The 25,672-nt window shown below is 45.4% G+C and overlaps 1 protein-coding gene and 1 long non-coding RNA gene across 2 annotated transcripts in view; one reads left to right on the top strand and one right to left on the bottom strand.

Moving 5' to 3' along the window:
- LOC143829132 (aldehyde oxidase 3-like) overlaps positions 1-25,672 on the top strand; it is an 81,592-nt gene that overhangs the window by 4,150 nt on the left and 51,770 nt on the right. Inside the window, exons 3-14 of the mRNA XM_077319522.1 lie at positions 1,735-1,831; positions 2,059-2,167; positions 2,939-3,065; positions 4,330-4,391; positions 7,160-7,267; positions 8,651-8,731; positions 13,664-13,808; positions 14,822-14,914; positions 17,298-17,449; positions 17,654-17,747; positions 20,827-20,936; positions 22,910-23,094. Coding sequence (XP_077175637.1) covers positions 1,735-1,831; positions 2,059-2,167; positions 2,939-3,065; positions 4,330-4,391; positions 7,160-7,267; positions 8,651-8,731; positions 13,664-13,808; positions 14,822-14,914; positions 17,298-17,449; positions 17,654-17,747; positions 20,827-20,936; positions 22,910-23,094 — 1,363 coding nt within the window. The remainder of the gene's footprint in view (positions 1-1,734; positions 1,832-2,058; positions 2,168-2,938; positions 3,066-4,329; positions 4,392-7,159; positions 7,268-8,650; positions 8,732-13,663; positions 13,809-14,821; positions 14,915-17,297; positions 17,450-17,653; positions 17,748-20,826; positions 20,937-22,909; positions 23,095-25,672) is intronic.
- LOC143829133 (uncharacterized) lies at positions 14,697-23,937 on the bottom strand. Its single transcript, XR_013228007.1, has 3 exons — positions 23,749-23,937; positions 19,130-19,269; positions 14,697-14,927 (listed from the first exon to the last, which is right to left on the bottom strand). It is a non-coding gene; the product is annotated as an uncharacterized LOC143829133 (long non-coding RNA).

The raw sequence follows: 25,672 nt of genomic DNA on the forward strand, positions 1-25,672 counted from the left end.
GCCATTCCGCACCGGGATCCATGTTGCAAATTGGTTGCGGAACGAAAAATCGCCATTTTAAATAGTGGAATTCATCGTTATGCATACCTGCCTTTGTAGTGGAATCCAGTTGCGTTTCTATCGTTTCCCACAGGTTTCCGGTCTTGGCAAAAATCGCTAGCCAGGAAGCGATATTGCCGAGCTGTGTCCCGCCCCTGGCCGTCAAGAAGCCAATGGGCGGCCGTTATCATGTTCCCAAACAGCCCCTTTCCCTTTAAGGAAGGTTTAAAAAAAAACCCACACGTTGCAACGAATCTGCGTTGATTCGTTGCAACGGAGAGACCCATCCAGCTAGCAGGTGGTGTTTGAGCTACCGTTTCATCGTTGCTACGCTCCCCCCGAGTGGAAAAAAAAATACTCCCCCTCAGGGGGCCGATTTTCGGCCAAAAATAGTGGAAAATAAAGGGAAAATAAACCAGAAACGGGCCTCTGTATTGCTGGTGCTTGGTGACTTTAAACAGAGGGACTGCAGCCGGGGAAGCCTCGCTGGGTAAACGAAGGCTTGCTGGTGCGTTGATCTCCGCTCGCTCAGAGAAAAAAAAATGGTGATCGCTTCGCCGGAAGATCAGAAGAGAGAGCCAGGGGAGGGACTTTGCAGAAACCGCAACAATGGTAACGCACAGAACTTTTCCACTAGTGTTGCAGATTGGTTGCAGGAGTGTAGCGCTTTCCAGAGGGTGAATCCACTTTTTGGGATTTCCCTGAAAGCGCTACAATGAAGCGCTTTTTGCGGATCGGTTTCAGGAGTGTTGCAGATTGTCAACGACGTTGTGCATAATGGCAAAACTGTAGCGATTTCAATTTGTAACCATTGTGCTATTTTGGACGAGTGCGAAATGGCCCTCAATGTTGGCTGGCCCGGCGCCCTGTATGACCACGAACACCCCTACAAGAACACCCCTAAGGCCGGCCCTGGCTCTAAGGACCAATTAGAGGTAGGTCTTATTTTCAGGGAAGGGCTTATACTAGTGGTGCATGAATAAGTACCGCTAGGTCTTACTTTCGGAATAAGTGGTGATTGCAGCCTAATCCCTTGTATGGAAGACATCTGGGTGAACCTGGGCTATCCACACTCTTAGCCTGAGCTACTTCATGGCTTTGTTTACAAATAAAATGAGGAAGGGAGAAGCATGAAAGTCCTTGGAGGAAGAGTGTGATAAATTGTCCTTATTGATAGATGCAAAAATGTTGATAACTGTTGGCATAAATTCTGAGTTTCTTGGTTAATGTTGCATATTTTCTACTTGACCGTATTGAGTTGCAATTCTAGGAATGTCTTTCTGGCAGTGAACTCCAGTGAATCGACCTGATCTAACCTGAAAGATGGCTCTTGTAGTTGCTTAGCATTTGGCATTTCTTTACATTGACCTGGTGGCCTGGAAGAAGACTGGGTTGAGGAACAGGGACGTGGGAGGCATGTGATGTTTGGTGACATCACCAATGCCACTACCTCACTTCCAGATATAACCTGGAAATGACAAGACATTGCTCTAGGAATTACTGGAGAGCAGATTTATGCAATGCTTTGTTATGCTTAGCAACAAGCTTGGTAAAGCGCTTTCTTTTGATTTACTTCCCATTTGTCTTTCCTTTGATACATGAAAGCAGGAATATAAATAATGTTCTGACCCAAAAAAAGCCCAAATGATGTCACAGGTTGCCTTTGTTTTCCTTAACTGCATTGTGCATAATCAGTCCATCTCACAGGAACCAAATATGGCTGTGGAACTGGAGGGTGTGGAGCCTGCACTGTCATGGTCTCCACGTACAACCCAGACTCCAAGAAGATACGGTATCCTTTAAAGAAGGGAAAGAAGGATATTGGGTAGCTCTACAGAGATTGTATTGGTTTTCACTGTAACAGGGGATACCTTTACCTTTACCTTGTAGCTGATATTCCATATATCCACTTGGACTAGATTTATTCTCAGAGCAACCAAACACTTTAAGATGGCACAAGTATATATTACAAACTAGGAATGAACACAGATATTGGGATGTCTCCTTAACATCCCAAAGTCATTTCCCAGCCAACTCTTGTCTGCTTCCATTGTGTTCATTGTATGGTGCTGCAGTAACCACCGTGGAAGGAGTGGGAAACACGAAAACCAAACTTCATCCCATTCAGGTGAGAGCTAAAGGTCAGGGAATCAACACTTATTCTATGGTGCTACTTCAGTCCCTGCCCCGGTCTACAAATCTAGCTGGTGAAGTTCTATATTTTATCGTATTTCTTTCTTTTACATCCCTCTTTTCTTCCATTAGAGCCTCTTGTGGTGCAGAGTGGTAAGGCAGCAGAAATGTTGTCTGAAAGCTCTGCCCATGAGGCTGGGAGTTCAATCCCAGCAGCCGGTTCAAGGTTGACTCAGCCTTCCATCCTTCCGAGGTCGGTAAAATGAGTACCCAGCTTGCTGGGGGGTAAACAGTAATGACTGGGGAAGGCACTGGCAAACCACCCCATATTGAGTCTGCCATGAAAACGCTGGAGGGCGTTACCCCAAGGGTCAGACATGACTCGGTGCTTGCACAGGGGGTACCTTTACCTTTACTTTTACCTTTCTTCCATTGATCACAAGACTGTGTGTGGGGTTCCCAGATAGTGAACATTCAATCCTACACTGACCAGCAAGGTGGCCATAACGTGTGCCTTCAGACCACAAAATTGATGGATATAGCAGCTTTTCATCCTTGGTTCTTCCATTGTTATTAAAGGCAGAATAGAAGGGTCAGGAAAGGAAAGGTGACAAAAAAGATTGCGCTGCAAGCAACATTGGTTGAGGTGGTACCATGAGGAAGATGCCGATACGCTTCTAGGACTGAGATTACTTCCAGAAGATAATCCTTCTGTGTGAACCATCCATGTAAATATGTTCATGAACAGAGCTTGTTTCCCTTTCAGAAAATGCTTGCTAAGTGTCATGGCTCCCAGTGTGGCTTCTGCACCCCTGGAATGGTGATGTCGATGTATTCTCTGCTAAGGAATCACCCGGAACCCACCATGGAGCAGATAGTGGCCGCGCTGGATGGTAGGCTTTCTTTTTCCAAAAAAGATTTGGGGAAAGCATCTGGCAAATGGAGAAAGAAATAAAAGAAATGGCTGGGTTTTTCTGAGTCTTGGTGAACAATTATCTAGTTCAGATTAATCTCCTCAAATTCATTTTCTGGTCCTGTTTTCCTACTCTATTCAGTTCTGATGGCACCTCTTAAGAACATAAAAACATATAAGAAGCCATGTTGGATCAGGCCAATAGCCCATCCAGCCCAACACACAGTGGCCAACCCCCCCCCCCAACATGAGGGGCAAGAGGGGGAGGATGTCTGGAGTTCTGGCCCCACTGGTGTAAGTCAATATGTTTATTTAATACAGCACTGTGGCCAGATGAGATATTTGGCAATATGCGATGTACAATAGAGAAATATAAACATTTTCTAAAAACAGAGTAAAGAAAGCAAAAGATTATTAAAATTTAAAAAGAAAGGTTAGAAATTTAAAATTTAATAACAAAATCCCTCTATTTAGCAACCTGTAGAACAATGAGGGTCGTTCCACTCCATATGAGGAAGGCCCCACTGGTGGACTTCCTGATGGCACCTGGGTTTTGGCCACTGTGTGACACAGAGTGTTGGACTGGACGGGCCATTGGCCTCATCCAACATGGCTTCTCACGTGTTCTTATGACTTACCTCCCCTACCTCCATTGTCATTTACTAAAGGTATCCTGACAAGTTGCCTTGTTGGGATTCATACTTACATAGCTACCAGGAAAACATGGTGCTCTATAACAGGGGTAGTCAACCTGTGGTCCTCCAGATGTTCATGGACTACAATTCCCATGAGCCCCTGCCAGCAAATGCTGGCAGGGGCTCATCGGAATTGTAGTCCATGGACATCTGGAGGACCACAGGTTGACTACCCCTGCTCTATAAGGGTTTGGATATGTTGCATTTCTTTGCAAATGGAGCTGTGAACATTCACAAGACCCACAAGAATAAGGCATCATTTCTGATATACTTGGACCAAGTATAATAATATACTTGGACCATTTGGAGGATGGGGCTTCCTTCCTGCTAAAATATCAGAAGCCCATCTGGAAATGAATCCAGCCCAAAGCTCTCTGAGCCTCAGGGGAGGGCAGTCTATAAATGTAAAATAAATAAAATAAAAATATATATTTAAGATCGTACGAAGACTGAACAGTCCAGAGGCGAAGGCTGCACGTGGATGGTTTGTGAAGTCATAACTTAAATATTGATCTCCTTGTTCTTCCTTTGTCTGTTCCTTTCTTCAAGGTAATTTATGCCGTTGCACTGGGTACAGACCCATCATTGACAGCTTCAGTGTTTTTTCTCCGGTAAGAGGGGGGACACTCTCTACTAAATAAGTTCTTTGAAACAATCAATTGTGTCGTCCTTTAATGGGGAATATGATGGTCAGATGACATTTGCAACAGTGCTCATGACCCCAAGGGTAGAGCTACTTTGAGAGGAATATATTGTGGTGGAAAGTGCCATCAAGTCATAGCTGACCTATAGTGACCCTGTGGAGTTTTTAAGGCAAGAGAGGTTCAGGGGTAGGTTTCTATGGCCTGCCTCCACAATCCACCCCGGGCAGTCCTTGGAGGTCTCCCATTCAAATACTTGCCAGGGCAAACTCTTCTTAGCTTCAGAGATCTGATGAGATTACACTAGCCTGGCCTATCCAGATCATCATATATACGACATCGGGAGAAAATAGCAAGGCTGTGTGTGTTGTGTACCACAAAAGGCTAAACTCTAGCACAATTCTGTACCACAGAATTCTGTGCCACAAAAGGCTAAAGGAGCCTTTCTCAGGCTTCGAGAAACCCCCAAAGTAGTACAATGGCGCAGAATATGGTTGGGAAGCACAACTATGTACATGCCCTTCCTAAGGCCCATCATTGGCCATTTTGGGATGGAGAGGGTGGGTCGACATGACCATATATGGTCATATTACCCAATAAATGTTTAACACACACACACGCAAACACATATATTAACTCCCACCCTTTCAGGAAACTCTTCCAGGGCTGTCAAGAAACCCCAGGGTTTCATGAAACTCTGCATGAGAAAACCTGGATTAAAGTCTGCTAAACTCTACTGTGCTCATCTTGAACTCGGTGGGCTTTGTGAATTCATCCGGGCTCACAGACACATCAGCACTTTCCGCTGTACGCTGAATACTTCCATGATTGACATGTCATCTTTTTAAACAGGTTTGACTAAAAGGACACTTTTTGCAGCCCCCAGGAGTACCAAGGCCCTGCCGATCTAGAAACAGGAGAGCACTAAAAGTGCAGTCACTGTAATATTTTACAACCAATTTTGAGTTCATTGGCACTTTTAAGACCAACAAAGTTATAAGCTTTTGTGTGCATAGCACATTTCATCACATAATGAAATGGAAATTACCAGACCACACATATAAGGAGAATGTCACTCATTGATTAGTACATAGCCTAATGAAGATGTTTGCCAGATACAGAGGTCTTACAGGAATAATAAACTAAGACAGGCTTTCTCAACAGGGCTTCTCACTCTCACTGAGATATGCCAAGGGACATACACAAATATGACCCAAAAGATCAGGCTTTCTCAACCCGGGTTTCATGACACCCTGGGGTTTTTTAATGGCCCTGGAAGGGTTTCCTGAATAGATGAATTATTTTTTATATATTTTTTAAATTTGTTAAACATTTATTACATGATATGAACATATATAGTTATATTGGCACTCCCCTCCCTCCTAAAATGATGGGCTTAGAGGGGGTGGGAAGGGGAGGGGCCCCGGGTGGGCATGTATGTAGCTGTGCTTCCCAACCATATTCTGCAGGATCACACCACTTCTGGGATTTCTCAAAGGCTGAAGAATGTTTCAGGGTTTTTTTCACCAGTAAAAAAGTTGATAAAGACGGAACTAAGGTTATAAGGCCATATTTTGTTTGGGTCCAACTCTGGGAGAAAGGAACATTGCAAGGGAATAAAATAAAATAAATTACGTTGGGGTCATTTGAAGACTAGGCATGAAGAACCACATGGGGTTATTGCTTTAGGATGCTTTGGGCTGATCCTGCGTTGAGCAGGGGGTTGGACTAGATGGCCTGTATGGCCCCTTCCAACTCTATGATTCTATGATTCTATGGTTCCCAGCCTCCTGGCTTGGAGTTCTCCCAGAGTTATTGCTGTCCTCCAGGGAAGGAGGATCAGTTTCCCTGCAGAAAATGGCTGCTTTGAAGGGCAGATCATAGTTTCTAGGTGAAAACCCTCACCAAACCCACCTTCCACAGGCACGACACACACATCTCCAGGCCAGAATTGGCAACCCTCTATGAGGAGGAATATTTATTTTAGTAAGGAGGCAGGGGCCAATAGAAGTCATCGTTTTTGTCCGCAATCTCACATACAGAGAGATCTAGGCCAAACGTAGCTTGGTACACAGCCACTGGCTCTGGAAATAAGGAAATTAAATACTTACATTGGTACATTGTAGGGGCAGGTAGCATGCTAGAATACGTGAAGTGAATAGAAGGAAAAGACTTTTAGGAGGCTAGTGGGCTTCTTGCACAGAGCTGTTTCACTGCCTTTAGGAAACCACAAAACTAAATATGTAGTTGAGAAAATGAAATGGGCCAGCCAAAGCAAGGCTGGAACTTCCTTCCCTCTGGGCAGGAAAAAGTGAGTGAAGGAAACAGAACACTGAGCAAGTAGGATTCGATTGTGAAAGCAGAATATTCCAGAAGCCTTATTTCATCTGAAGCCAAAGTCTGTTGACCCTAACTAAAAACAAAAACCCTTCTTTAGGGAATGGGTATAGAATGGACGTGGAATCCTGGCCAGAGCATGTCAGTTATTTCTTGAAGGACGCATCCTTATTCTGTCTCAGGCCTTAGTGAAATCTGAATGAAGGACCACCAGGGGATATATGGAAAGAAAAAATCAGCACAGTGATTTTTGTTATAAAGAATTGTGTGTGTGTGTGTGTGTGTGTGTGTACATGCATTTATGAGAGCGCGAGATAAAGGATCAGCCAAACATGTTCTTTAAATTATATTTCTTGTCAGCTATAACCATCATAATCTTTTTTTAAAAATGCTTTTCTCAGGAGTGCTGTCCCCTAGCAGGGAGTGGAAAGTGTTGCTTAGATCAAGATGGTGAAAAGGGGGAAGAAAGAGAAGAAGATTTAGCTACAGAGCCTAAAAGAGGAGATCGGGTAAGCTGATTTCCACATTTTTCATAAAGCTGCTGTAAACCCCAGTGAGTTTCAATGCGAATGTTCAGTTCTGGGCAGGGTATGGGATCCGGAGCTGCATCACCATCTTGTTTGGACTAAAGTGATCAAAATGGTTACCCGAAGAGTCAGTCTCTTAATTAGTTGGGGGAATTAGCCTAAGGAGTCAGAGTGAGAAAGGGTAACTTTAGCCTGCTTCATTATTTAGGGGAGATTTCCCCCTTAAGAATTCTTGAAATAAACCAGGTAGATGTTCAACCAGAAAGATTTTTATTTTAAAAAGAGAAAGAATAAAACAAAACACACACCTAAGAGCTTGCTAAGAGGACACACAGGGAGAAGGAAGAGAGATTTCAGAAATAGCAATAATTACCATTCTTGGAGAGGTCTGTGGAAGCAGCAAAATGATCAGTGTTTCATGAAGAGCTCAGCAATGTAGGAGTATATGCGGAGAATCCAAGACACAAATACACCGCTGGGAAGCAAAATGCCATCATATATACAGCAAGAACTGCTCTCTGGCAGGTATAGTGTGTTTGCCAGAAAAACAAAAATTGAATGGGCTCTCTGGAGGTGGATGAAAAGAGGTGGACTATAGGTGTGAATGGGGCTTTATGACTACCGGACAGGAAAAACTACTATATTTGATTAATAGAATTGTGTTGCTTAATTAAGGCAAAATGGGTGCAAGAAAGTGAGGCTGGGTGAGGATGGATGTTGATGAGATTAGTTCAAGGTGAGTCAGTAGGTTCTTGGTCAACCCATTATCCTAAATTATTAATTTCTCCAGGACATGGAGGGGGTCATTAGCTAGCCAGCCACTCTTAATTACACTTCTAAACTACATGTCCAATATTGTTTCTAACTGGCATCCATTTCATTTACTTACTTACTTACAGGACATTATTTACTTACTTACTTACAGGACTTACAGCCCTCCCCGAAGGCTCAGGGTAGTTCACATAAAAAAGGAACAGTACAGATAAGGTTGATTTACAATAATAAAGTGACAACACAAGCAACATGGAACAGTAGAGAAATATGGAAAACATTAAATTAATTAATACTGATAGCCCAGTGGATTGGATGGAATTATGGTGGGTGCCATAGGAGGGAGGCTCAGGGGGAGGGCCCGTGGGAAGCATTGGTTCAGGTCGACCTCAACCAAATGCCTGGTGAAGGAGCTCCCTTTTGCAGGCCCTGCACAATTGTTCAAGTTCCATCAAGGCCCTGATCTCCTTCTTTCCGTAAAGAAAGCTGTGGCCCTGGTTGAGGTCAAGCGAGCTTTTGTGTCATTTGAGGCCTGGCAGTGTCTCCATTTATGATTTTTCAGGTGATGTTGGGCTTTTCTTTCTTTTCCATAAGATGTGTTTGGGTCTCTGCCAGCCAGAAAAATTCCAAGCTCAGGATCCAACCCAGGACTATATATTTCCACCTGAACTTATGGTAAGACATAATCTTTTCACTTGTGCTTGCTGGGAATAATAGACATATGGGTTTGGAAAGAAAAAAAAACAAAAGCATGTTGCAGTCTGTCACTTACTATGCTGAGGAGTTTTTAGAAGTTTTTAAAATTGTATATAATTACAAAAATTGAATCCGAAAAATGAGGGGGGAGTTATATTCCTTAATAACCATTACAAGGAAATTGCGCAACCTATTTAAAATCAAGCTGAGCTTAACTATGTGATTCTGATTACTGAGCAACCCACAGACAATATTTTATAACGGTGGGATACATAGACATAAAATCTATATACCCCCAAAAGAGCCCTACGCTCCACCACCTCCAACTGGCTGCGGATCCCTGGCCCCAGAGAAGCACGTCGGTCCTCAACAAGGGCCAGAGCCTTCTCGGTCCTGGCCCCAACCTGGTGGAACGAGCTCCCTGAGGAGATCAGAGCCCTGCCCGAACTTCCACAGTTCCGCAGGGCCTGCAAGAGGGAGCTCTTCCACCAGGCGTTCGCTGGAGGCTGACGGACTTAGAACAGTTGCTGAACCCCCCAGACTAAAAGAACCAACCCATGAAAGAACCAACCCCCGATGTTACTGTTAATTGTTATTTATAACATGGTTTATGTTACATACTGTTTATGAAAGTTGATGTTACATATTGTTGGCACTATACATCGTTCCATGTAATTTGTATTATATAATGTTCAGTGTAAACCGCCCAGAGCTGCAAAGAAATGGGCGGTATAAAAATATAAATAAATATGTTTCAGCTTTCACAGATTCCTCTACTTTTAGCATATTCCATCCAGTAACTAATAAAATCCTCCATTATATTGGGGTATGTGTGTGTATATATATATAATATACCTTTCTTTAATTGTCCATCTGTGATTATACTTTACTGACACATCCTTAACCATACTTCTATGGGTTGTTGTGTCGATTGTGTCCAGTCATCTTGCTGCGACAACCACATTTCTCAATAGATGCCCATGTTCTTTTTCAGTCTCCCCCACCCCACCCCAATCTGTCCAAATAGCATCAGCAGTGGACTGCATACAGCTTCTCGCCATCTTACTTACTATCTTATAGAGCAGGGATTCCCAACCAGGGGTCCATAGACCATAGAGATTTCTCCAAATTGTTTCACAGTTGGGCAGCTCTACCATATATGTATGGTGGATACTTTCCCTTATTAAAAATGCTGACTTTGGTCATTGCAGGTCCTTTCTGAAGTGCAGCGCCATCTACAGAGAAATTTCAGAACATTTTTCTTATGCTGACATTAACTGCATGGCATAGATTTGTTCCCCAGCTTTGATTTGTGGTTTCTTTTGAATAATCTAATAGGCATTTCACTCAAGAGACAGCTTCTTTGGACTCTCTCCATTAATATTGCATATAATTTAGCCTACAAGACTTTTGATGTCATAGAGCAGTGGTCCCCAACCCCCGGGCTGCAGCCCGGTGCCGGGCCGCGAAGGCCTTGGCACCGGGCCGTAGCTCCCTTTTCCCGCCCCCCCTGCAGCGAGAAGCTCGCCAGGTTGCAAGCAAATCGGCCGCCGAAGTGGCCGATTAGCTTGCGGCCCGGCAAGCTTCTTGCTTTGGGAGGGGTGGGGGGGAGAGAAGCTTCTTGAAGTATTTGTGTTTCTTGATCCACCCAACTCAGCGGTATCACCTGATGGTTTCTGTATAGAGTATTTCTATCAGCCTTGCTGTCAGGGCCAAAAATGTCTCTTGGTTGATTCTTGCGTGCAGTCGCCTTTGATTAGGCTCTGTATACTTTATCAATCCGAATCTCTTCCCCCTCTATGTAGTGTTCAGGGCTTTTTGTGATTTCCTTCCTTAGATCTGTTTTCCCAAGTTCTTCTGGGACTTGATTTTTAAATTCAATTGATTTTTAAATTTAAGCTATGTACAAATCACTTTATCATGGATGATCCAGGTTAGACCGATCTCATCAGATCTTGGAAACTAAGTGGGGACCCCAACCACATCAGAGCCACTGTAATTCCAGGGGATCCCCAGGTACCCACCTGGAAGCTGGCATCCCTAGCCAAGAGCTACTACTTCTGGATCCAGTGCAAGGATTGTGCACAGCCTACACAATTATTTCTTACTTCCCAGATTTCCCTATGCCCTATCAGCCATTTCTCACCCAGGTAAAGCATATTTTCAGTTCCTGTTAGGATTGCCAACCTCCTGATGGTGCCTGGAGATCTCCCAAAGTTACAAGTGATCTCCAAATCACACAGATAATTTCTCCGGAAGAGCATTGTTGCTTTGTATGGTGGGGTTCATGACAGCTGGGATGAATGCTTCCTAGTTTTGCTCAGGCATTATTGCCCACACTCAGACTACTTATTTAACAAGCATGTTATTTTATGAATGATACCATGGAGATTGTAAACATATGACTTCCGAGGGCATGGCAGGGAGACACGGCCAGCTGGCATCACTTCCAGGATTATTGAAAGCTTGAAGAATATTTCAGAGATTGCATCATGATCAAAAGGTTGAAAAACTCCTTGGGTAATGTCGCTGTGTTGGGTTGGTTGATGTGTTATGTATTAGGATGGTTTTTATGTATTATGTATTAGGGTTTTTTATCGGGGTTTTTAATAAGCTGTTACCTGCCACGAGCCTTAGGGGGGTGGCAGGCTATAAATCTAAATCTAAATAATAATAATAATAATAATAATAATAATAATAATAATAACAACTAGGGGCAAAGCCCGTTGTTTCCAAGAATACAACGGGCGCTAGAGCTTGGCAGTGGGAAGAGGAAGGGGAGGAGTTGTCCAGTCTGTAAGGGCATGGGGTTGAATGTGTGTGCTGTGTGGGAGGTTGTGGTGGCAGGGTGGCAAATGAGGCCATGGGTGTGGAGATATGGGTGTCAAGAACCTGTGGTGTGGAATGTTCGTTGAGTGTGGGAGAAGACTGACCTTTGGGAATTGTGGCATAGTGGATACAGATGAGCTTTGCAGAGCCAGGTCCTCAGATATGTGAAGGGAAAATCAGACTGGAGACTCTTCTTAGGGGAAGATTACATGGCAACCAATTCCCCCCAGTTCTGCGTCATTTCCCTTCTTGTGTGAATTAGGCCACATTCACCGAAATGCCCCTCTGCCCTAATACACATAGGGTAGTCACAGTACACAGGTGTCCACCCTGTTCCTTCTGTCTCCCATATTTTCACAGTTGGTAAAATGTTAGGTGCCCCCATGCTTCTTTCATGGTTGTTCCTTAGAAGAACGGATTTTTGTACCCTATTGCTTACTACCCAAAGGAGTCTCAAAGCGGTTTACAAACATCTTTTCCATTTGTCTCTTCACAATAGTCAACCTGTGAGGTATGTAGGGTTGTGAGAGATCTGAGAGAACTGGGAATGGGCTACAGTGACGCAGCAGGCCTCAGGTGTCTCAAAGCATTTTCCAATCGTCTTCCCCTTCTCTCCCCATAGCAGACTCCACATGAGGGAGGTGGGGTAGCAAGTCTCACAGGGAAGCTGGCAACCCTAAGAGGAAGACTGTCTGTGCACAGCAGTCTTGACCTTAGTAAGGTTTTTAATACTGTTTTTTTATTTGTCAGGCCAAGGTTATTTGCCAGTTACTATTTCAGTTACGATGTGTCTCCAGACATTTACTTGTTCTCTATTTAGTTTCAGGCTGTAAATATTTATTTAGATCTTCCTGCACTTTCCAGACTCACAGGACTGATGCTGGTCTGCCTGTCTGCGCCCCAGAATACAAATAGTTGCTGATAAGAGCTGGCCATAATCCATAGGCCAGGAGGGACACTCCTGCACCACTCCCTCCCAACTGCAGGCAAAAATAGCTCATTTGAAGGCTGGACTCTGAGGCATTGTACGATTTTGAAGTCCCACCTCCAAACCTCCAGGAATATTTCCAACCCAGGAGTAGCAAAACCTCCAGGTGTGGCCTGGAGAGCTCCTGGAATTACAGCTCACCTGCAGAGTATAAAGATCAGCTCCCCAGGCAGAAAGGGCTACTTTGGACAGGGTTGTGGTAGAGAAGAAACATTTAAGGCCTCCCACACAGGTTGTTGAATTGAAAGACTTGAGGCCTACTGCACAGGGTTGTTGTGCAGATGAAACAGGAGACAAAAGAGCCAGCTTCCTCTGCAGAATAATGCTGTGCAGTGGCCTCAAATCTGCAGAGAGTTGCAAAGAAGAAAGACACATGGCTTGGCTGTGTCTAACCCCCGGCCAGAGCAGTATTTTAAGTAAGGGGCTTTTCAGTGGCCTCCCTGTCAGGCAACTGTTTGGCAGAAGGGGAAAGTCCTCCCCCCTCAAAAGGAAGGCCCTCAGGCTCCCTTGCATTGCTCTTGGAAAGGCCTCCTTCCCTCAGTCAGGGCCTGTCAGAGGCTCCTTCGCAGCAGGCCTGAAGGGGGGGGAGGGGGAGCACTCTGCAGCCTCCTGCCAGCTCTGTCAGGGTTTTGAGGCCATTTGCAGTTGGACATGGCAGTTAGGGCAGCCTTGGGGCGAAAAGGGCTGGCGCAGCCTCTGTTCTCATCCCCCTTGGCAGCCCTACTGAGCTCCTCTCCCTTTGGTGGTCAGGAGCAGACTGGCAGCCAGACTGGGCTGGGTGAATGGAATTTTGGTCTGTCCTGGTGAGGGGCCAATAGGAAGGCACTTTGCGCGCCTCCCCATTGGCTGCTTGGCCCTGGATGGACACTCAGAGGGCCCAATCTGAGTTTTTATCCTGGACAGGGCCCGCCCTAACTCCTCCCCAGGTGTCCTTACTCTTTTATTTAATAGGACCCTGTCCTATTTAAAGATAATAAATGCCTAGTGTCATTTTCTTTTCTGTCCCGAATCTATTGTTACCAAAGAGGGCTTGTCTTTGCTTTTAGATCAACATTATTCCCAGGGTAACATTTCCCATTTGTTTTCCCTCACAGAGAATGGGTGAACTGAAAAAAGAACAAACTCTGGTTTTCAACGGGAAAAAGACTACCTGGATTTCTCCCACAGCCCTACAAGAACTTCTGGGCCTGAAAGCCAAGTACCCAAATGCCCCTCTTGTTGTAGGAAACACGAGTATAGGTGCACAAAGAGTGAAATCCTCTTTTTATGGGTCAGCAAAGATTGTTCATGGCATGATGGGTGCAATACATGATTAGAATTCCAGTTCAGCCCAAGGATGGCTCATCTGGATTAACTGAATTAATTCATGAAGTTGCCTTCTGTGGAATCACAGCAGATGTCCTAGAAGGGCAATTATCCTGGTTAAGCGAAATGCCTTTATGTCAATGGTTACTGAGAACTGCTATTCAGGCATTTCTTATTCAGTGAGGTGTGGAGATAGTCAAATCTAGATCTTGGAAATATTTTGCTGTTCTGTTGTTTTGGGGAGGACTTGAGAAAGAAATCTGACAAATTTTATCTTCCTTTCCAGTTTAATTCAGATATTTTAATTAGATATGGATAACAGGATCTTGGTACTAGGTGCAAAATTTTTGTCAATGGTAATTAGAGGTAAAGGGGACAATAGAAGAAGAGTTTGTTTTATACCCCATTTCTTACTACCTGAAGGAGTCTCAAAGGGGCTTACAGTCGCCTTCCCTTCCTCTCCCTACAATATAGGTGAGCTAGGTGGGGTTGAGAGATCTCTGACAGGACTGTTCCATGAGAATAGCTCTATCAGAGCTGTGATTAGCCCAAGGTCACACAGCTGGCTGTCACTTCCTGTTCATGATGACACTTCCTGTTTTGAAGTGACTTCTAGATGTTGATTGATACTTATATCTCCTACCATTCCCTCCCACCACTTCCCCTGAGTGAGGGTGAGGGACAAGAAGCATTGTCAGAAGGTTCCCCACCAGAACTGGGTGAATTGCAACCCTACTTTCACCCTCAGAATCTCAGCTGAAGCCACACCCCCACCCTCCCATCACCTTTTTTCCAGCTGTTGAGACAACCCCTGAGCCGGCTTGCTGAGATGGTGGTATAGAAATTAAATAAATAAATAAAACCCACATTTGAAGACACTATTCTGCTACCATTTTGTTTAATACCACTCTAATTTTTCTAACATCTGGATATAAAATTCCCTTTAGGACTCGATATGAAAATGCTGGGTATTTGTCACCCAGTTGTTCTTTATCCTGCTAGAATTCCAGATCTTCATCTTGTCTCCTTGGCAGACAACGGTAGGTCTCCAATCTAGATGAGAAGACATGGGAAAATATCAGCTGTCCGTGTTTCAGTTTTTCAGTTGACAAATAAATTTACTTAAGAACAAATTAAAATAATACCGAAATCCATTTTTAGATGTGAGTCAGATTGGTAGATGTGTGTCTGTAGAGCATGATTTTCTCATCTGTGTTTCTTCTGTAACTTAAATATGCATTACTTGTAACATAGGTTGACATTTCATGCCTAGAATCAAAGAATCGTGGCAGAGTCCATGCAGGCCATCTAGTCCAATCTCCCGCTCAATGCAGGATCAGCCTAAGTATCCAGGATAAGTCCAAGGGACCAAGCCCTATGAAGATAGGTTGAGGGACTTGGGAATGTTCAGCCTGGAGAAAAGGAGGTTGAGAGGGGACATGATAGCCCTCTTTAAGTATTTGAAAGGTTGTCACTTGGAGGAGGGCAGGATGCTGTTTCCGTTGGCTGCAGAGGAGAGGACACGCAGTAATGGGTTTAAACTACAAGTACAACAATATAGGCTAGATATCAGGAAAACATTTTTCACAGTCAGAGTAGTTCAGCAGTGGAATAGGCTGCCTAAGGAGGTGGTGAGCTCCCCCTCACTGGCAGTCTTCAAGCAAAGGCTGGATACACACTTTTCTTGGATGCTTTAGGATGCTTAGGGCTGATCCTGTGTTGAGCAGGGGGTTGGACTAGATGGCCTGTATGGCCCCTTCCAACTCTATGATTCTATGATTCTATGATCTGTCCAGCCACTGTTTGAAGACTGCCAGTGAGTGGGCACTCCCCACCTCCTTAAGCAGTCAATTCCATTGCTGAACTACTCTAAATGTGAGCATTCTTTTCCTGATATCTAACCAATATCATTCCCCACATAATGTAAAGCTATTACTGTGGGTCTCCTCTGATGCCAACAGGAACCTTTCAAATACTTAGACAGCAATCGCGTCCCCTCTCAACCTCCTTTTTTCCAGGCTGAACATTCCCAGGTCCTCTCTAATACAAATTCTAACACCAGTGGTTAGTAATGTTAGAATTGTGCTATGTAACTTTGTTCCAATTAATACAAAATTTAGCAGCCTGTCAACAGTGGGCCGTATGGATGATATTAAACTTACTTTGCAATTCATGCATTAGTTTCTGGCAGCAGGGCAGCATGCCCTGCCACTTCCTGTGTACTGACGGGAGAATATTTTCCCTGCTGGACACGGTCCATCCCAGCTTTCCATGTGTGCTCTTGAAGTTAGGGCAGAAAGGTGTGGTGAGGTGTGGAGAGGCAGGGTTTTATTCACTTCACGAAGGTGAGATAGCGTCATAAATGCTCTGTTTGTTTCTGCAGCACTGCAAAGTACAGTGGAACTGAACAGGGCATTTTGTGTCCCTACTGGGACACCATAGGCAGGAGAGGAGCTGGGTCTTCTCTGTATGCATGGGCCTGGACCAGCATGGTCGCTAATGGTGCCTGCGTTACAGAAGGGAATATTGTTCCTTTAATGTGGGGCATCGGAGGCCCTAAATTGGGCCAGGAGGGGGCTGGGCTGATGGCAGGAATGTGCATCAGCCGGAATTTGCCCTGCTGCCATGCGAGTGCCGTCCCATCTTATCCCTCCCGTGCATAATCAGATTAGGTTTCTGACTTCAGTTCAAGTGCTGGAGTATATCTTTAACTGCTTTGACACTCTAGGGCTAGCATAACAGAAGGACCCCCTCTCCTGCTATGAGCCTGTACAGCAGCTTCGCTCAACCCAACAGTGCCTTTTGGTTCTACTGACCTCCCACAAGGATTCATTCCACTGTTGCCTGTTCACAGGCTTTTAAAATAGTAACTTGAATTCTACGGAAGAGCCTTCTAGAAGGGATCAGATGGGTCAATCTCTCACTTTGAATTTCAGAGTGTTTGAAAGACAGAGTACTTCCAAAGAGTCTTATGGAGTAACCATAAGCTGGTCTATGTACTCTCTTTCTCCTCTCTCTCTGATGAGGCTTGTTCCTAGGAAAGTGTTTTTAGGATTGCACTGTTTAATGTACAAGATAATTGTCTTGTTAAAGGTAAAGATAAAGGTATCCCCTGTGCAAGCACCAGGTCATGTCTGACCCTTGGGGTGACGCCCTCTAGCGTTTTCATGGCAGACTCAATACGGGGTGGTTTGCCAGTGCCTTCCCCAGTCATTACTGTTTACCCCCCAGCAAGCTGGGTACTCATTTTACCGACCTCGGAAGGATGGAAGGCTGAGTCAACCCTGAGCCGGCTGCTGGGATCGAACTCCCAACCTCATGGGCAGACAGCTTCAGACAGCTTATTAATGTTTTTGATAAAATATGCATGGTTTATGACTTACACTAAAAATGTAATGCCTGCTGAAAATTATGTGGTTCCAGGGATAGTGATCGGTGCGGCAACCCCCTTGGCCCAGCTCAGGGACATCCTGTTAAACATGGTCCCAGAACTCCCAGCAGAGAAGACGAAGATTTACCATACTCTGTTGAAGCAGCTGAGAAATCTTGCGGGAGAACAGATCAGAAATTTGGCTGTAGGTCTTCCTGTTACCTTGTTTGAAGTACAGATTACATCATGTTCCTTGGCCTTGCTTTCTAGATAGCAGGTGTGAGAAGGTGGGCTTTGAATGTTGGTCTTGAAACTTAGAGATGCTTTCATCTGACTAAGCTGTTCTCTGGGTACTGTGAGAGTGACAACCAATTTTACTAATGATAGTAAGCATGTCCTTGTTTGTCAGTCCTTAGGAGGGCACATTGTAAGTAGAGGGTCGACCTGGGATTTGAACCCTGTCCTAGCTGCTGGGAAAGCCATCCTCAATCTGGCATCAACAGGTAAAGGACTTACAGTTTGTTAGGAATAATAAAACTTGGTTTAGTGGGCGATTATCTATACATCCATAAGTGTTACCTGTGGCCATCAGGGTGGATCAGCACATCAGGACCATAAGGGACTATAGGAATAATATTATGAAAAACTTCACGAAAAAATAGTCAAGAATTGTGTCTGATGTTCTACCTCAAAATAGCACCAGACAGGGAGAGGAGACAACAAAGTCATACAGAACTGATGTTCTTTCTATCTTTGTGATGCTACATTGTGTAAAGTCTATGGTGAATTACACTGCTTAAACGGAACAACAGAAAGGATAATCAGCAGGCATGGGCAATTTGGTTTGGATAAGCTAAAAAATACCCAAATTAAAGCAAATTCAGGTACTTTTCACACCTATCTAATCCATACAGCTAAGATCCCCAGCACCATTTTTGGAGAGGGGCAGTTTAGAAATCATTAAAAAAAAATGAATCAATCAATCAATGAATTAATCAGTGGTGGCCCAATTGCAGTTTGGTGATTTGGCCATTTAAATGCATCCCTCCCACTTCCTCAGGCATTGCCTCTGAAAGCGGGGGAGGGAGAGTGCTTGCCAAAAATCTGATAATGACAAGCATGGTGCTCCCTTTGAATCCCTCCCCAAGATTTGCAAAGACAATCGGAAGTCATTTAAAGAGCGCCCTGTATAACAGCTGATAGTGACAGGTGCAGCAGTTTTTCATGCCTTCCAAGGCTGGCTGAAAAGTCTTTGGACGGCATTTAAAGAGCACTGGGTCTGGCAGTATCAGTTGTTACGTGGGGCAGGGGTCCGCAAAGGCCATCATACCGGGCCGCCAGCAGCCACGCCTGCCTCCCCCCAGTGAGAGGGGGGGAAAGAGGCCGGCGCGGCAGCTACGCAAACGCGCATGCGCGTTTGCGCCCCCTGGTGGTCAAACCACGCATGCACGGCAACTCTGTGCATGCATGTTAGCGCCACCTGGTGGCCAAAACGCGCATGCGCAGCAATTGGGCATGCACGTTTATGAGCAACTGCGGCAGCCGGGCCACTGGCTCTCCCCCACCCCCGGAGGCGGTCCCCGACCAGAAGAAGGTTGGGGACCACTGACGTGGGGTACTCTTTAAATGCCTCCCTATTCCTTTGCAGGCAGCAAAGACATAGGGAGGTATTCTTAAAGAGCGCTGAGCTAAACAGCTGTATTATGGGTGCTGTCTCCCCCACCCCGCTTCTCAGGCAACAAGAGAGACTCTCTGCTGCCTGGGGAGGGGATCATGTACAACAACAATAAAAACTTGTGGCAATTTTGCACAACGGACAATTTCGCTAAGTCTGAGCACTATAGAAAAGCGCTGGAAGCAAATGTGGCAGATGTCGGTAACTCACACAGCCGGTTCAATCGAAAAAAGGCTCTCCCACTAACGCTGCTCTCGTAACGCACAACAGTCGTAGCGGTCTCGCTCTCGTAACGGTCTCGCCGAAATCGAAACAAAGGAGGCGATATTTTTCCGCGCTTCCTCCTTCCCCTGGCCGTCAATCAAAGAGAGCAACCAATTTACTTGTGTTAGTGTTTCCCTTTAAAAACTGTTTTTTAAAAACATGAAAACACCAGTAGCGATGCATATTCGTTCATTCGATGTACCAGAAAGACCTTTTTCACTGGCTTAGGAGCTGGCATTTATTCGTTTACATGCTCTGAAAGTAAACCCCCCCCCCCCAGTGCTATTTCTGGCTGAAATTACGGACAGTGTCGAAGGGGGTCTGTATTGTGCTCGGAACTTTACGGACAATTGCTTGTGGAGGGATTTCAGTCAAAGCAGCATCGCTTATTCGTTGCTTTGGCCGGTTTAAGGGGAAAAAATGGCAATCACGACGCCGGATGCTCAGGTGCGAGAGATTAGGGAGGGACATGTTTGCTACTGCTGTATTGAGAACGCACATGTCTTTTTCGGATGTGTTGCAGGTTGTTCTCAAGACTCTAGCGGTTTTTTAAGGGGGAATCCACTTTTGTGGATTCCCTGAAAAATCGCTACAATGAAGCGATTTTTGCAGGAGTATTGCAGATTGTGTACGTCGTGAATAACGAAGAATTAATAGCGTTACACAATGGTAACACTTCAGCAACATTAACACTGTGCGGAATGGACCTTGACGTTTCTGGATTTGGCTGAATCCAAAAAAGGGAAGGGTGCTTTGCGTCCTTTGGATTTGGAGCAAATTATTTTGGGCTGAATCTGAAATGGTCTGGATATTTTTTTAATCAGTAAGACAAAATTCTGTAATATTGATTGAAACTTCCATTCTTAAAAAGCATGCCAAATTGAATGTACAAAGCTTGGAGCACATTACTTTAACCCCAGAAAGAAATTGAGGTTATGTACATTGCTATTCCATGCCGAGCATCAAAGAATTGAGGCTTTTGAACTCTGGTGCTGGAGAAGACTCTTGCGAGTCCCTTGGACTGCAAGGCGAACAAACTGGTCAGTCCTAGAGGAGATCAGCCCTGCCTGCTCCTTAGAAGGCCAGATCCTGAAGATGAAATTCAAATACTTTGGCCACCTCATGAGAAGGAAGGACTCCCTGGAGAAGAGCCTAATGCTGGGAGCGATTGAGGGCAAAAGAAGAAGGGGACAGCAGAGATTGAGGTGGCTGGATGGAGTCACTGAAGCAGTCGGTGCAAACTTAAATGGACTCCGGGGAATGGTAGAGGACAGGAAGGCCTGGAGGATCATTGTTCATGGGGTTGCGATGGGTCGGACACGACTTCGCACCTAACAACAACAACAATCCTATGCAGAGTTATATGTTTTAAATCCATGAATTTCAACCAACCATTCTAGATTAGCAGTCTTGAAAGATTACACCCTTCTAGCAATGCATTCCTAACCATTGATCTTTCTGTGTTAGGTTTGTTAGGTTTGCATCCCTAGAGAGCTATAGTTCTGCAAGTTTACTGACCTCAGCAGTTGATTTGGCCCACTGATGATCTCAGATATTTTGTGTGTAATACCTTTTTTGAATAGCACTGGGGGGCTGTGTAAGCAAAGAGTACATTATGTAAAGGCTTCACTTTTCTCCAACAGACGGAATACGACAGATTCCTCTGAATGGTGAATTCCTCGCACGAGTGCCAGAGGCAGACCTTTCACCAAAAGAGATCATAGTCTCAGTTCTGATTCCATTCTCAGAAGAAGTGAGTGTTTTGGAAGTTTTAGCCTGGGCTTTAATTAAAGCTGTTTGGTACTGTTCATCCTATGAACTGAGCATTCTTGCCTGACAGAACAATCCTGAGGTAGGGGGTGGTGAATGACAACAAGGAACTGGCTGAACCCAATGCTAGCTAGGGTTGCCAGGTCTACTGGTTTGGGTAGGGGTCCCCACTTTCTGGAGGCACCTCACTCCCCCGAATGCCCACCCAACTCACCCGAACCCAGAACCATGGTGAGACACGCTGATTGCACCTGGAAGTGACATCAGCATGCCAGGTATGTCGGGTTTTGAAGGAAGTTCTACCATAGAGTTCTGCCCAAAAGCCAGAGCATACCCCCCCCCAACATTTCCAGTATGCTGACATCACTTCCAGGTGATGTCAGCACATCATGGCACTCCTCCCCACTCTCAGAATGCTCCCCCCATCCCCCCCCCACTGGTAGCATCAAAGAACCTGGAAACCCTAATACCAACGTAAGTTGGAGATATACCAGTATGTGCCAATATAAGCGGGACGGCATGTGTGTAGAGTAGCACCACACAATCATGCTGGTGCCAGTTGACTGAGGGCTGAGCATCATGATCCCCTGCAGTGGTATAAATGTGGGTGTGCCAAAGGGGCAAGATGGCAGTCAATCAAAATTTTCAGCTGGGGAACACCAGCAGGGGCAAAGATGCACTGTCAAAAATTGAGCCAGTGAAGACTTCCTAGTAGAGACTTCTGGTGACATGTGACTTCTTGGATTGTGGCAGGAAGGTGTGGCCTGCTGACATAACTTCTGGAGGTTCTCTTGGTATTTTGGGGGGGTGGAGTTTCTGGGGGCAGGACCTGGGAAGGGGTTATCATGCCTTAGAGTACACTTCCCAAAGCAGCCAATTTCTCCGAGGGAGCTGATCTCTGTATCCTGAAGATCAGTTGTAATTCTCCAGCCTCCGCTTGTAGACTGGCAACCCCATCAATATCAGGGTCCACTGAAGTTTCCCACTCTTGTACCCCCTTCTACTAGGCTCTTTGGGACTGAGAACTCCTCGTTGAAGTTCAGGTTGCTGCTTAAGTTTGGGATCATTTAACGCAGTGGTCCCCAACCTTTTTTCGGCTGGGGACCGGCAGGGCAATGGCCACGCCCACGCAGCGCGCATGCGTGGCCGTGCCCGCGCATGCGCGGACACAGCCCTGATTCCCTCTCCCCCCCCTTCCAAGCTTGCGGCCTGGGAAGTTTTTTACTGAGGGGGGGCGGGGAGAGGGAACCGCGGCCCGGCACCGGGCCGCAGACCGCAGGTTGGGGACCACTGATTTAACGGCCCTTTGATGAAAAGAAACTTGAACAGAAAATAAATTCCTACATGGAAAACCTTTCTATGCAGGAAATAATTAACAAGTCTATTGTAGCGTTTCTCACCTTTTTTACTGTTGAGAACCCCCTGAAACATTTTTTCAGCCTTTGAGAAACCCCAGAAGTGGTACAATTGTACAGAATATGGTTAGGAATTAGAGCTGTGTACATGCCTACCTGGGGCTCCTCCCCTTCCCAGCCCCAAGTCCATCACTGGCCATTTTGGGAGGGAGGGGCACATCAATATAACTATATATGGTCATGTCATGTGATAATATTTAACATTTTTCAAAAATATATAATAATTAATTAATTCAGGAAACCCTTCCAGGGCTGTTAAGAAATTTCACAAAACTCTGGTTGAGAGAGCCTGATCTATTGGGTCACATACCTATATTTTTTTCCCTATGTGTGAAAAGAAGTAGTTATCAGTGAGAGGACAATGGCTGTGTATGTCATTTAACTGATTTTTTAATGTGAGCTACATATAATCTGCCTACACAGAAGGGACTCCAAGTTTAGACTTTCCTCATCTGTGAAATGGTCTTCATAAAGCTATTTGAATGAAAGCAAGGATCAGTTATAGAGGGGTAAATGACCAGATTATTCCTTGTCTCGGCAGGATGAATTTGTTTCCGCATTCCGACAGGCTGACCGGAGGAAGAATGCAATGTCAATCACCAATTCTGCAATGCAAGTCCGGTTCCAGCCGGGCACGGATGTCATTGAGGACTTGACTATTTTATATGGGGGCATTGACTGTACCACAGTGAGTGCCCCAAACACCTCTCGGAAGCTACGAGGAAGGTATGACTGTCCTCTGAGAATCTTCTCCGAATGGCCATTCTTACTCAGGCTCACCATAGCACTGATAAAGCTGTTCTGACCGAGCAGTGATATCAGGGCTCTCTCAGCCTCACCCACCCCACAGGGTGTCTGTTGTGGGGAGAGGAAAGGGAAGGCGACTGTAAGCCGCTTTGAGACTCCTTCAGGTAGAGAAAAGCGGCATATAAGAACCAACTCTTCTTCTTCTACTACTAATAGGGAAAATGGTTAATTCTAAAATGTGAATTTCCCTATTTATAGTTTGTGGAAGGTAGCCATATTGATCTGCAGTTGAAGAGCTAGATTCAAGTCTAGCAGCATCTTAGAGATCAACAAGATTTGGGGGTTATAAATTTCTGAGGTCAAAGATGCTACTGGACTTGAAACTACCCCTCCATATTTCCAGAACAAAGTTTGAATCCAGTGGCACCTTTAAGACCAATTGTGCTGCCCTAGCCAGGCACACGCAGGGTTAGTCCAGAGGAATGCACGCTTGCCGAGTCTCCCAAGTTCAAAGTGCATACCAGCGAGTCGTCAAAAGTCCAGTCCAGGTCTTATCTGAAGCCTTGACAGCCAACATTCAAAGGAGAACCAAAGGGGGAGTCATCATTCAGGAATAAATCAAGTCCACAATACCTATTCATAGTCGTGGTATCCAGGGTCGTCAAGCTGGGAATCAGTCAGGCAGAGCTTCGCTGAGGCGTAGGTAAACTGGATCCGGGTCAAGGTAACAGGCAGGCTTGTGCAAAAGTTGCATTCACGCTGAGAAGCACTTTTGCTGTGCTTAAATGCAAGCTGAGCTAACAGGCTAAGTGGTTGCACCTGGTACTCAGTCTTCGTCTGTTAAATCAGCCCCACCTGGGCCCCATCTAGCTTCCTCCCTTGCTCTAAGCTGAGCACTTTGATGGAGTGCTGTCAACGCTGCTCGTCTGCATTCCCTCCTGCGCTCTGGAGATGAGCCTGGACTGCGAAGGGGTATTGCTGCAGGCTGAGGTGCTGCTGGCGCAGAGAGCATGATGACGGCCTGGCTGGGACCTGGTTGTGTGTCCCTATCAGGGCTTGCCTCTTTAACCAGCATCCTGCTGCTTTGCTCCAGCTCCTCATCTTCCTTCTCCGAGGGATCTGGGAGAACAGGCTCTGGCATTGGTGCAGAGGCACCCTCTGGTGACGGGACCATTTCACCAACAAAGCTTTCATGTGCAGGCACCCAGAATTAGACTTCGTTGGTCTTAAAACTGCTACTGGACTCCAACTTTGTTCTGTTGCTTCAGACCAACATGGCTGTCCACTTGAAGGTATCTCCAAATTTCTGGAGAAGAAAGCTTATATATTTTGAATAAAACTTCATTGGTCTTAAAAGTGGCCACTGGAGTCAACTTTTCTTCCATATTTCTCATGCGTCTCTCCGATGTCAATGTTTCTCATCCTCTGTTTACTTCCCAGTTCCTGTCATCTTTTTTATTATTATTATTATTGTTATTGTTATTGTTGTTGTTGTTGTTGTTGTTGTTATTGTTATTTATTTATTTAGACTTTTAGCCTGCCACTCCCTATAAAGGCTCGTGGTGGGCTACAACAGTAAGAACCCCAATAAAAACCTCAATAAAACAATATATACTTAGAACATAACCCAAGTATCTGATGGCGGACTAAAGTGCCAATTCACCCACTCTCTGCCGAAGGGAAGGGGTGGTAACCAACAACCCGCCACAGATTGACCCAGGGGTCATCTTTCAGCAATTGATGACAGAGAGAAAAGACCACATCATTTTTGGTTAATAAAACCAATGTTCTCTATTGTGTCCTTTGAGCCTTAGACTAAGCCAGGCCTACTCAATCAGGGTTTAGTGAGACGCTGGGGTTTCGCAACAGCCCTGGAAGGGTTTCACCAGTTGGGTGGGAATTAATTAATATATATGTGTATATATACAATTCATTTATGTATTTAAGCATTTAACATTTATTGTGTAATATATGACCATATATGGTCATGTTGACCTGTTTTCCCCCTCCCAAAATGGCCAATGATGGATCTGGAGGGGCTAGGAAGTAGGGTTGGGCGCTTCAGCACCTGAAGCAGCCAGTCACTCCCAACGCAGCCAGTGCTGCGCCACAGGGGGGAGGCGCAGGCGTTAGTGCGCCAGTGGGCGTACACACACAGGTGCGGAGCTCCATGGCTACTTGTGTGCGCCCGCAAGCGCTCTGATGCCCACACCCCTCCCCTCCTGCCCCCGAGGGGCATTGTTGGCTGCGTTGGGAGCGACCGGCTGCTTTGGGCGCTGAAGCACCCAACCCTAATAGGAAGGGGAGGGGCCCCGGACATGCAAAAACTTGCTGGTTGAGACTCATCACATGTGGTGATGACTGGAGTCCAGAGTGGTAAGTACTTTCATTTTAACTCAGCTGCAGTGGTGGAGGCGACAGAGTGGCATAGGCCAGCCCCAACCCTCTTTCTGCAGGCTCCCTTTGGTAAAGAAGTGAAAACTAGTAGCCAGCCCAGAGTGTGGGTATGGTTCTATTCACAAATCACCTGAAAATATTTCTGTGCTGTCACTTCCTG

Source organism: Paroedura picta, chromosome 2 (genome assembly GCF_049243985.1).
Source record: "Paroedura picta isolate Pp20150507F chromosome 2, Ppicta_v3.0, whole genome shotgun sequence".
Classification (NCBI taxonomy): domain Eukaryota; kingdom Metazoa; phylum Chordata; class Lepidosauria; order Squamata; family Gekkonidae; genus Paroedura; species Paroedura picta.